Here is a 13,663-nt window from a genome sequence, read left to right on the forward strand (position 1 = left end):
TTCTGGAATACATCAGTTAATCTTGTGAATTTTAGAGCAGTTTTAAGCTAGTTTCTAGAATACATCAGTAAATCTTGTGAATTTTAGAGTTGTTTGGAGCTAGTTTCTAGAATACATCAGTAAATCTTGTGAATTTAAGAGCAGTTTCGAGATGGTTTCTAGAATACATAAGTAATTCTTGTGAATTTTAGAGCAGTTTCTAGCCGTTTTCTAGAATACGTCATTTAATCTTGTGAATTTTAGAGCAGTTTTGGACTGGTTTCTATAACACATCTGTTAATCTTGTGAATTTTAGATCAGCTTGGAGCTAGTTTCTAGAATACATCAGCTAATCTTGTGAATTTTAAAATTATTTTGAGCTGTTTTCAAGAAAACATCAGTTCATCTTGAATGTGAATTTAAGAGCAGATTTGAGCTAGTTTCTAGAATACATCAGTAAAACTTGTGAATTTAAGAGCAGTTTTGGACTGGTTTCTAGAATACATCAGTTAATCTTGTAAATTTTAGAGCAGTTTTTAGCAAATGTGCAAAAGTACTCTATGTTAAACTTCCAAATTTCAGAGCAATTTTGAGAAGCTACTGTTGGTAAGTGCAGCGGGGAAGACTGACATGACCGGAATGAAAAGTTTATGGGATTCCGTGGTTGATCGGATGTATTCGATAGAGGAGGACAAGGACAAGGCTCTCGGGCTTGGTGAAAAGGTTTGCTGATTGTGTTAAACTATTCTAATTTATTGTTGCTTGATTGTCAAGACAGCTGAATGCTGATGGGGTTAGAACCCATGACCACTTGGGTGAGAGGCTGACACCATATCCACTAGACCATACTCGATCTGATGGGGTTTGAACCCACAACCTCTTGGGCAAGAGCCAGACACCTATACCACTAGACCACTCTTAACCTGCTAAAGATCAAACCCACAACCTCTTGGGCAAGAGGGGTACACCTACACCACAAGACCATTCTAACCCTGATAGGGTTCAAACCCACAACCTCTTGGGCCAGAGGCGCACTCCTATACCACAAAAACACTTTCACCCTGGTGGGGAGCAACCCCACACCCTCTTGGGAGAGAGGCAAACACCTATTCCACAAAACCACTCTCACCCTGTTGGGGATCGAACCTACAACCTCTTGTGCAAGAGGCATGTACCTATACCACAAGACCACTCTCACCCTAGTGGGGATCGAACCCATTACCTCTTGTGCAAGAGGCGTGCACTTATACCACTAGACCCCTCTCACCCTGATGGGGATCAAACCCATAACCTCTTGTGCAAGAGGCGCCCACCTATACCACTAGACCCCTCTCACCCTGATGGGAATCAAAATCACGACCGTTTGGGCAAAAAGCCCACACATAGACCACTCTCACCCCATGCTTATTGTATTATATCAGTTAAATACTGTAGATTGGTAATATTGGGAGGCATATGTATTAGTTAGATGACATGAAGTAATATCTTAATGATGAAAAATAGGCGAAATGTGCGTAGACAGCGAACCTGTCTTAATCAGTTTGATATTACTTCAGGTCATCTAACTGACTTAGAATACAACCTCATTGGCTGACCCATTATCAACACTTAACCTTATTGAAGCATGCACAAATCCTCACAGGGTACGACCACGTATTACTCGAGCAATTGTGATATCGAGGATGCAGAAATCGCCCAGGAGTTTATCACAGCGAAGGAACTGAGTCCGTACAACACACGCCTATTCAAAACGTCCACCCCAGGGCAGCCTGTGGAGTATGAGATTAAACTGGCATCTGCGGAAACTGAATGTATGTCAAACTGTTAATTTCAAAGTTATACCCTTTTTCAACTTGAAAATACAACAACAGACAAGTGTTGTTTTTCTAGTTCCATGGTGATCTTGAATTGCTTTTTAGCTTTTCTGTATTTGGAAGTAAAAAAGGTGCGGTTTTGTCTGATATCATAGCCTTGGTCAAGTCTGCATCATGCAAAATCTTGGCCAGTAATAAAATAATAATAAAAAACTGTTGAAGTTCATCACATGTTTGCAGTGGCAATTCGCACCTGTGTAGCAATGCCAGTAATCCTGGCTTTAATGATTTTTGAGTTATGTCATTTGATAGAATGAAAAATATTAGTATTAATGATATGAATAAAACATCATATTCATGGTCATTCAATATGAGCTACAGTAATACAAATACATAATTGGTGCCGAAGAGAACAATCGATCTGGCAACTTCAAACTTTGAAAATACATTGTAAGACATTTTATAACAAACTAAAATGGAAACAACATTGATCACTTGATTTAAAACTGCGATCGCTCGAGGAAGCCCAGGCCCGAGCGATCGCAGTTTTAAATCAAGTGATCAATGTTGTTTCCATTTTAGTTTGTTATAAAATGTCTTACAATGTATTTTCAAAGTTTGAAGTTGCCAGATCGATTGTTCTCTTCGGCACCAATTATGTATTTGTTGTGGAAATAGCTCATATGTTCGAAGGCTGTTGTATACTAAATGTGAAAATGTAAAAGAAAAAGCAATAAATGAAAGAAAACAGTAGCAAAGTTTATTATTACAAAAAGCACATTTTCTTAACAACAACTTTGGAATATGACAGTGCATATTTTATAATGGCATTAGTCAGACTTAAGTTTCGCAAAAATCAAGGATGGATAACTGGTGCATCTTGTCTGTCTCACGGTACTGTTAAATCATAAGAAGGAATTCTTTCCAGAGATTCTAATGTTGGACTGTTATTGTAGTGCTTTATTACATTTCTCATACGTACATACTTGTCATTAACTTATTACCGTAATTCACCTAAGAGTTCGGACACTCTAAATATTCGGACACCCATAATTATTTTCCAAAATAATTTATTTTGCGTACCTAATTTTCGGACACCCAAAGCATGGACCTATAAACTGCTTTATAGGTCCGTGCCCAAAGGACATCAATGATAACTTTCACAGTTACCAAGTTTCACAGACGAAGATTATTGATTTTTATTTTTACAATGCTTGGCTTGATTACCTAACCGTATACACCACTGTGACAAGTTAATTAATTACTACCCATCCTAAACGATTTATTGCCTGTTGAAAAGGAAGTGTGATATATTTATTTGAGGATTAAACAAACAACAAGGGCAATCAAGGGATTAAGAAAACATCGACATGACATGTTTGTAAAACGATCTGCCAATAAGCTTTCAAACTTGTACCACACTTATAGACGGTAAGAATCAATAATCGTACAGTTATACATTAATCCTGCATAGCAATGTCCATGCTCTCCACGAGATCCTCGTGGGTATAACTGTAAGTTATGTGACGTCACACAGTGTGACTCTGATCCGAAGCCGATAGAATGTGTTTATTCAGTTCAATGCATGTATAAAATGGTGTTTTAATTAACTTGATGAAGGATTTACACTTATAGGCGTAATAAATAAGTTTATGACCATTGATTACTACGGATAAATTAATAAATGGTAAAATGCAAACATGAAGAAAAAAGGCAGGTTAAACAAACATGTAAATAAAATGTAAAAATGGTAATTTTCTATGTTTTCGGACAGCAAAAAAATAATTATTTTAAGGTGTCCGAACTCTTAGGTGAATTACGGTACTATTATTTTCTCAAATGCCCTAAACAAGCGGTCATGCGTAAACGGTGATAATCGGTTTTTCACACCTTATCAAATTTCCTTTGATCTGTCAATGCAATTGCAACTTTTTATCACCTGGCAATTTGTTTGTTTATTTTGGAACAGGCTTTCTGGAAAAAGTGTGAAATTATGACCTTGCGGTAATCATAAGGTTTTGCGCATGATTTGTGTATTTGGGACTGGCAATGGTGCTCGACTCCTCGACTTATTTAGGTTTTGATCCAGCGTCAGTATATTTTATATGAAAATAGAAGGAATATTGGTCGGGACTTAGCTTTAACCTTGACTGACAGCCAGTTCTTAAACGACCGCCTGTTCGAACGACTGCAGTTTTACTGTATAATAAACCTCTTTACCAAATTTGAAGATAACTTGTTTTTTATGTATTTTAATAAAAACTTGCTTTATACAATTTGTATATACATGGTGTTTCATTAGACCTATTCCGAATGGGGCGTTCCATGGGTAGCGGCATACATAACACCCTTTTAAAATACTATAAAACTCCGAAAATAAGCATAAAAGAAACAGAAAATTTGATTATTTCAGTGTAAGAACATATTTAATTTCACTCGTGAAAATATGTTTTTCTATGACACTCGTGAAATAAAATACGATCTTACACTGAAATAAACAAATATCCTACACTTTTACCAGATTTGTTCCAAATGACATTTTTTTCCTGTAATTATGACCTCAAGTCTGGTTGGTGCATGTCAGTATACAATATCTTTATATTCCAGCTGGCACTATACCAGGATGCGATGATGACCTTCTGGGCACACACCAGTTTACGCCCAAAGACGGGAGCCCTGTGACATTCAAAGTTACCAGGGGGGACTACTCTGGCCTTCTCAAACGCATTATAGAGAACTTGGAGAAAGCTAAGGTAACCTTTCTATTAAGTAACGGCGTTTATTCCTTAACCCTTTAGCACATAGACAAGTGGCCAGATTACACCTCCCAGTCAATAGCCATCTTACTGATAAGCAGTCCTTATCTGCATAGGTACTTTTCTGGATATTTGAAAATGAGAAAATGAATACAGCAGTATGACCTTAAAATCAATGTTACTCCAAATAATTGTGTCCAAATCTTTTTTATGTGAATTCATTTTTTATAGATAATTAAATTATCTAATAAATGGTGTCAATGATGAAATATTAAATTATTTAATTTCAGCTGTGAATGTATTTTCAAGATGGATTTGTAACATTTCTTTGAAATGTCATAATTGCATTAAATCAAAGGGTAATAAAATGCTGGGATCGATCTAATTTTTATTACCCCTATCATAAAAAAGACCCATCTGGATTAAAAAGCCGACAATTTATGTTCTTGTGTATTAATGCACAGAAATATGTCAGGAATATCCGGTGTCATCCAGCTGAGAGATCCAGTCCAAGGTGTCTGTTTAACTTTATTACCCCCTCATAAAATTGTTTACAAAAAAAGAAAGCCGATAAATGATTTTCCGGTATGAATAAAAAGATCAAGATCAAACAAAACGCTTGCACATGACCTATTTTACAGCCAAAACTATGATGGACATTATATAAGCTTCACAGAAAATTTACCCATCATTTACTAATTGTTTCTTTTGTTTGTAAACAAAATATTACCTTTAAGTAAATATAATCTCAATTGATTTTAATGGTAAACTGAACTGACGTAATATATTTAATGATTTACGCATCAATGAATTTGGGGGAAATTCCATACAGTACTTAGCTCGTGGTCTTATTACGTCACAATGGGATATCACACCTGCGATTGGGAGTATAAACACCTTCTCAATTTAGCAGACGATATTTTCAAGGGAAAATCAATACACAAAAGGTTAAACTATAATTTTATAAACATCCGGGATATTGTTTACAAAAAGAAAGATGCAAAATTGAAATATTGAAATGACCCTATTGAAATATGCGGGCCATGCGTTTACATCCAGTAATGGATAGGGTCGGCCAAATGCGTATACATCTGGTAATGAGCTATGTCGGCCTATCTCGTATACATGCGCTAAAGGGTTAAATATAACCTCAAAATTACCAAAAAATTCAGCTTGACTATTTGAAGAATAAGGAGGTTTAACTTCTACAGAAAAGGTCTGCGTTTTCGCATGTTACAGTTCCAAGTTACTCTAAAAAAATCTCTCATATATGTTACTAATATAAGGCCACTACTTTTATATAAATTGGTTTACAAAACCGGCGGGTCTAATTTTCCGAAAAGTACAAAAAAAATAAAAAATGAATTTCACTTTTTTTTTCAAAATTATTTTCCCGACCGTATTGATTTTGGTGCGAAACGAAAGAAAAACGAACAGATAAGAGTACGAATGCAGTAGATGTCGACTGGTTTGTTGTTCCGTAGCCGTATTCGCCGATTTATAGTGATAGCATGTGAGCCAGTCAATTGTTATGGCAGCGCCGTTGGCAATGGTGGAATTGACGATAGCAGTCATTCTTTGTATGAAATAATTAAGTTAAATATGCAGGAGTTGTTAAAATAACAATAGCAAAATACATTGGCAAAGTTAACAGCCGACACAAACAATAACTGTCACGTGATTGTTGTTTTTTCCCCGCAAATTTAGGTCATGAAATTATTGTTGTTTATAGATAAAATATAAGTGGCAGCGGCTGCCATCGAATAAGTAGACACAAATATCTGTAAATTATGTGTGAGAAAAATATTTTATAACATTTTATGGTTAAATATCAAATAACAGTGCACTTAGTGTGAGTGGTGAAATCGAAAGTAAAATTTCTAAGTTGACACCGGTGACCTAGTTTCACAAGTTCGGTCGGTTGTGTTTATGGATTTTAAATCACAAACTGGTTTGGAAATACTTGTCATTGAGTCAATGTAAAGCTTGTGTTTATTCTAGATTACATCTTTATTCATGTTTGGGTTAATAGTAGTGTAAAAACAATGAGAGTTGAACACATGTGTCAATGACATTTACTAATGCCAGGAGTTGTGTGCAAGACATTTTTAAGATAAAACAACACGGAAAACTATTTTGAATAAGTCCATTTTAATTTGTAATGAACTTGATATTAAACTATAAATGAGATTTGTTGTTGTAACCAAGGAATACTCTTTAAAATGAAAAATAAACAATCATGAAATATAGATGCCCTGTGAACGCATGATACACAAAATGGCGGAGTTGGGAGAAGATGAAAATATCCGATACATAATTATGGATTTCACTGTTACTATCATTGGTACATAAAGTTAAGTCACATGCTAGATTTATTATTGCTATGTGATTTTTATGTACTGATGTGGTAATTTGCTGCAATTTGAAATGGATTTGCTGAACATCGCATGGTAAATATCCCGGTCCGAAAATATCTGGACTTAGCATGGATTGGGTTACACACCACTAGGACCCCGCATGGTAAAGATTATTAAAACTCAAATCTAGGTCTAGTTTGGTTTTTAGTTTTTCAGGAATTGTTTGCACAATATTAAAGCACAATGTCTTCATACAATATTACTTCCTTATTTACAAAATTGAAAATATTTCACTTTATTGACATTTTCCAATATTGAAATAACTGAAACAATGCTTAGAAAATGTAATGTATTGTCTTAATACAGTGCATTTTTGTGTATTTTAAAGCGTAAAATTTGCCTTCCCTTTTTTCCAATTTAATATTGGTCAGTTTTTATAGGTTCTGCATTCACTTTTGCTTTAGCATACCCTTAAAGCTAAACAAATGTCCTGCTGAGTAATATTCAATGTATCTTTGATAAAAAGTGTAGTTTATACATGTAAACATGTTTTACAGTCAATTTCATTGATGTTTTATATGCACAGTATGTAAGATTTAAACTGTGTGTTTAATTAGAACTTTGAAACTTTGAGTGTATTAAAACATGCATTAATAGCAGTTTAAAAATTTAAACTGTCAAGTAAATGATATAAATTTTCAATGTTTTTATGTTGTTCTCTGATTTTCACCCTTTAAGAGTATGTTTTGTGACTTTTTTCCTTTTTTTTTTTTTTTTTTTTTCGACCACCCGGTGGACATTTTTTCCAAATGAAAATGAGTCTAAGATGAAGTTAAATTCTGGTTACATGACAGGAGGTCATAGCCAATGAAAATGAGTCTAAGATGAAGTCAAATTCTGGTTACATGACAGGAGGTCATCACCAATGAGAATGAGTCAGATTAAGTTAAATTCCATTCACATGACAGGATAGCTTATAAGAATGGGTCTTAAGATTTACTTGAATTCTGGTTTCTTGACAGGAGTTCGTAGCCAATGAAAATGAGTCTAAGATGTTGGATGAGTACATCAAGTCGTTTGAGACAGGCTCCATACCGGCGCACAAGGAGGGGTCACGATATTGGATCAGAAACAAGGGACCAGTGGTAGAAACGTGAGTTCAATGATTTAAGTTTTAGGCAAAGTAGTTTAAAGCTGCACTCTCACAGTCCATTTTTACAACTTTTTCTATTTTTTGTCTTGGAAAGAGCAAATTTTTGCATAAACATCTTCAAACCAATGATATAAGATTGCTGACAAAAAATCAGATCGTAGTTTTTCATATTTCCGTTCGAAAAATAATGTTTTTATGGCTTAAACCGTTACTAACGCTTTAAGAAAAATGCATAAAACATCAATTTTTGAACTTAAATATAAAAATCTGCAGTCAGCAGTCTCATATAATTGGTTTCCATAGATGTTCGCAAACATTGGCTCGTTCCCAGACAAAAAATAAAAATGTTGTCAAAACGTTCAATTTGTGAGATTGGCAATAATGTTAAATTTTGATGCATGGTAACCCCACATAGTTTTGGTATGTTTGCTGACTTCTTAGGCCCAAGAAATAAATGGTTGGGTGAGAGGTTACATCCGTTTCAAGAACAGGTAGGGTAGGAAGGCTTTTTATTTTTTTATTAAGCTTTATGTAAGAACTTTATCGTCATCATTGGAAAATGGTGTTACTTTAAAGGTTTTAAACTAAACATTAAAACACACGCTTAATTTTTTTATTTCATTTTTAGCTCTACTGGCCAAAGTCCAGAAAAGCTTATGCGATGGTAATGTGTACGTAGTATGTGCGTCCGTGCGTCTGTAAACAATTCCTAGTTAACACGATACAGCCTTCAGTTTTGATTGTATCTCGATAAAACTTGTACAGTTTCTACATATCCATTAGAGCTTGGTTCCTTTCGAAAACCAGCTAGATCTGCCCATGCATGCCTAGATTATGGGCCTTGAAATGATTAAATTATGGGCCTTGATAGTATAAAAAATGCTATTGTGTAAAAAATGCTTGCGAACATGATACAGTCTTCAGGTTTTGATTGTATCTCGATGAGACTTGTACAGTATTCAGATATATCCATAAGAGATTGGTTCTTTTCGAAAACAGTGATGTTGACCACACAAACCCAGCCAGTATCTGAGCATAGGCCCTTTTGGGCCTCTTGTTTTTACTGACTATAAAAACGGTAGGGTCGGTGCCTATTTCGTAGGTAGGGTAATTTGATTTTGTGATATCAGCTGAAATCCTGTGTGAAAGTACCTATTGTGCTGTCTTTAAAGGCCCAAAAAGTGTGTTCGTAACATTGTTGTTTTTGTATAAGGGTTATAGTATTCTTTTTCCAGAGTTTCACTTATTAGTACATCAAATAACTTATTGAACTTATAAAAAAGGCTTCCCAAGTTTTGAGTTAGTAAACAAATATAAATGAGTTTTAACTTGAAACCTTAGTGTTGAAAGACGCATTGAAAATGTTCTTTTGGAATAAAAATTGATAAATTTTCGAATTTTTTTTTATATAATGACAATTTAAGAAAATTACATGTATAGTCAGGGATATTATTTTACCTCAGATTTTTGATTGCTTCAAAGGGATTAAAGCCTTCGTAGATCATGTTGAATACAGTAAAAAAAAAAAAAAAATTATTTAATACCGCCTGTGCCTTGCAAATTGGGAATAAAAGTCGACTTTGGGAAAAATACAAAATCAGGCCAAAATAGATAAGATAATGGCAATTTTACATTTTTTTTGCAAGGGGAAACAGCCTAGAAGGCAGTAAATTGTACCAAAAAGAATGCAGTGTTCGACACTAACGGGGTCCCGGGATCCCGAGGACACCAATTTTTCAGGAGGGACACCTAACTTCGAAGTCCGGTATTCCGTCGGGACACTTAAATTTTTGACAGATAAACGCTAAATATCAATAAATAAGTAGCATTTAATTAATTTATTACCTAAATTCGGGCTCCCCTAAATTTCTTGACAGCACATGTCAAAACGATATTATTAATTATCATTATCGGACTCATCAAAGCGAAAGTATAGCTGACTATTTGACTATAGTTACGTCATGAATCTATAAATAAACAGGTCATTTCACATGGCGCATGCAGGTTAACGCTTCCGTTTTGTTGTTTACATTTTAAACAAGGTCAGAGCTGACAGAGATTTATTATTGGTAAAATACTTATGTGGAATTGTTTTGCTTATGTGTCAGAACCGCCCAAAAAGATGCCAACTCTGGTGTAGTCCAAATAATTGTACGTTGACGGATTTTTTTTAGATTTTTGATATGGCAAATCCTTCACGTACAAATTGTTTAGTATCAAAAGTGGGTAGTTGTTCCGATCAGGATTCCGGGTTAAAGCATATAGCGTCTGTAAAATATCATAAAAACAAAAAATATTACAAGATAATGTTATTTTATATTAGTTCCGTACACAAAAAAATAAATATCCAACTTATAATTATGAGTTTGACGGCTTTTTTTCATTTCATTCTGTCAAAACATAACGATATATACATGAAGGGCACCTGCAAGGCTTTTAGGGCACAGTTTTAAATCGCTCGGAACATTTCGGCCATGGCCGAGTTGTTACGATTGTATAACGAGGTCTATCTCGAAGCTTTGTCGGAGGAGGCCGAGCTATTACGATTGTATTGAGTTGTTCCCCTTCGCATAATTGTTGTCTGTGTCAGTCAACTTTCGTTTTATTGGAAAGGTAAACAACTTGTTTTAATGCACTTAATGCTTGTTTAGTGCAAAATAACATTTCACTTACATGGTAAAATATGAATATAACTCTTTATGATCAATTTCAACCATAAAATACTTCACTTAAAACAATTTCAATATTTTTAAAACACCCCCGTTTTTTGCACATTCCCGTTTAGACGTTAGGGATTGGAAGAATCCCGTATAACACGTCTATTATTTTAGACTAAACTCTGGTGATACCTTTTATATAATATGATACGACCTTTTGAGTATTTACAGTAACATTTACGACACAAAAGAACAGCATCCTACATTCAGCATTCTTTGTTAATTGGCATTCAACTTATCAATATTCTTTGTTTATGCTTTGATAAAAAAATAATAGAAATAAAATTTGCAGGGTTTTATTCTTTAATTCAATCAATTTATAAAATTGTATGACTTTTTGGCGCGAAAATTAACATGTATACACAATTTTTGGTCGTCTGCTCTTCCAGTATGCACTACGACTGTTGGGCAGTCTGATTGATTTATCAACAGCTCTACTAAATATTGATTGGAGTTTTCACAAGCCAGATGTAATATTCCTACAGTTTCTTAATGAAAAGCACCGACATTTGACAAGACCCTGAACCATGATGTATTTTATGCGTATTTTCCAAAAATCTAAAAATAGTAACAACATCAAGCTTTTGTTTAAGACTCTGAACCATTATGTATTTTATGCGTATTTTCCAAAAATCTAAAAATAGTAACAACATCAAGTTTTTGTTAACATTGTATCCACCTCTGTTTTTGACTGAAAACAAAAGGGACTTAGACATTCTCCCGCTTTTGAACCCAATCTACCAACTTAGAGACCAAAATATACGTCACTGCCATTCAGTGCTACTAACCTGTCATTACATGCTGCTGAAAACATGTATAATATGGTGTTGTATACTTGCATTGCAAATTGAAAAGTAAAAGGATGTTGAATTTAATATTAAAACAGGCTCAACAATGAAAAAAATGTACAAAGTGGAAGGGACGCCTAATTTCAGGAAGGGACACCTGATTTCAAATGTTGGTGTCCCTTCGGGATCCCTTGGAAAAATGGTTAGTGTCGACCCCTGGAATGACTGGAATATAAGGATGGTGAGGTTAGCATTTCAATTTTAAAGCTATATGACATTTTGTGTTTCAGGTACATTGGATTCATCGAGTCTTACAGGGACCCCTTTGGTGTAAGAGGAGAGTTTGAAGGTAAGACTTAAAGCTGCACTCTCACAGATTAAATGTTTTGATAACTTTTTTTATTTTTTGTCTTGGAAAGAGCATTTTTTTGCGTAAATATCTGCAACCCAATGATGATATAAGATTGTTGACAGAAAATCAGATCGTGAATTTTCATATTTCCGTTCAAAAATTAATGTTTTATGGCTAATAGTTTTAAGAAAAATGCATAAAACATTAATTTTTGTACTGAAATATAAAAATCTGCGATCTAATTTTTTGTCAGCAATCTTGTATCTCTCGTTTTCATGGATTTTCGCAAAATTTGGCTCGTTCCAAGACAAGAAATAAAAAAGTTGTCAAAACGTTCAATCTGTGAGAGTGCAGCTTTAAATGTTCTTTAACAAACAAAAGCCGATCATGTGGCCTATAAGTTAAGATACCTGCTGTTAAAGAGGTTCCATTGTAAGCTTTTCTGTGGGTTTTTTTGTGTGTTTTTTAAGAAGAAAAAAAGTTGTTGTCATAGCATTGGTATTGCTGTCGTCATCGGAGTGGTTGGGCAATAATTTTTACCATGGCCAAATTTATACATAAAAATGTTAAATATTCAGATGAAACTTGGTACACTTTTTGCCAAGGACAATAAGAACCTGTAAAGCAAGGCCTGTAACTAGTCTTAAATAATTGTCCAGTTATTCCCCTTGTTTGACTGACAAAAACTCAGACGGGCATTGGTGTCTGCTCTGCAGCCCTCTTCTCAATCTTCAGCTAGCTTTGTTGCCTTATCAGTTAACCTAAATTCTGACTCAGAATTAATGTTTTTTTTAATCAATTCTTGGACAGCTGTTTTTTTGCCCAGAAGGGCATTAGGCATAATAAACGTCTATAGTCAATATTTGTATGATACTGATATGAAGTTTTGAGGTTGGCTTGCTATTATAATAAACCATGCTCACATTCAGCTTTGATTCTTAACATTTCTGCAGCTTTCGTAGCAGTAGTGAACAAGGAAATGAGCGCCAAGTTTCAAAAGCTGGTTGACCAGGCAGAGCGCCTGCTGGGTCTTCTGCCGTGGCCGACAGCATACGAGAAGGACAACTTCATGCGACCAGACTTCACCTCCCTTGACGTTCTGGCTTTCGGTGGATCGGGAATTCCCGCCGGCATCAATATACCCAACTGTGAGTTTATGACGGGGGTTGTTTTCTTAAGGCAACACCGATTTAATTTTTTGTTCAACAGATTTTGGCGGGATTAATTTCTTATTTCTTAAGTGAAAAATAGGAGCAATATTTTTAAATTTATTTATTTTATTTTTTTTGAAAATTAGGTACTAATTATATTTTTTTTGGCGGGGGGGGGAGAGGAGGGGGTGGGGGGGTTCTGAATGCAGTATATCCATAATTTGAAAAAACAATTTGGTTTGGCTTAAGTAAAGCTGTGTATTGATATTGTCACTCCAGAGTAATGACCCTTGAATAGCGCAAACTGTATTAACAGTGTCAGCTCTCTAAATTTGGCTGTATGTTCAACCATTTATCACCAAACTTGGTGTCCTCAAAATAAGACGACATATTTTGGGACTGTTGTTGTTTAAAAAGTCTGAGTAACAAAACATACCTAAATCTCGCTTTATGTGTATTTGTCATCTGATACAAGAATTTGATTGGACAGTGCTCAATTATTACATTAAAGCATTGCTTGATAAAAAAAAAATGAACTATAAATGCAAACGAAGTGTACTGGGTACTGTTGCCACTAATTATGCTCCCTTCAAAGA

The 13,663-nt window shown here is 34.8% G+C and overlaps 1 protein-coding gene across 2 annotated transcripts in view; it reads left to right on the forward strand.

The window, feature by feature from the left end:
- The window catches only part of LOC128207886 (dipeptidyl peptidase 3-like), a 57,328-nt gene that overhangs the window by 12,773 nt on the left and 30,892 nt on the right, over window positions 1-13,663 (forward strand). For both annotated transcript variants that reach the window (XM_052911067.1, XM_052911068.1), the window contains exons 5-10: window positions 562-702; window positions 1,622-1,790; window positions 4,401-4,546; window positions 7,929-8,059; window positions 11,855-11,913; window positions 12,870-13,064. In XM_052911067.1, coding sequence (XP_052767027.1) covers window positions 562-702; window positions 1,622-1,790; window positions 4,401-4,546; window positions 7,929-8,059; window positions 11,855-11,913; window positions 12,870-13,064 — 841 coding nt within the window. The remainder of the gene's footprint in view (window positions 1-561; window positions 703-1,621; window positions 1,791-4,400; window positions 4,547-7,928; window positions 8,060-11,854; window positions 11,914-12,869; window positions 13,065-13,663) is intronic.

Source organism: Mya arenaria, chromosome 11, assembly GCF_026914265.1.
Source record: "Mya arenaria isolate MELC-2E11 chromosome 11, ASM2691426v1".
NCBI lineage: Eukaryota > Metazoa > Mollusca > Bivalvia > Myida > Myidae > Mya > Mya arenaria.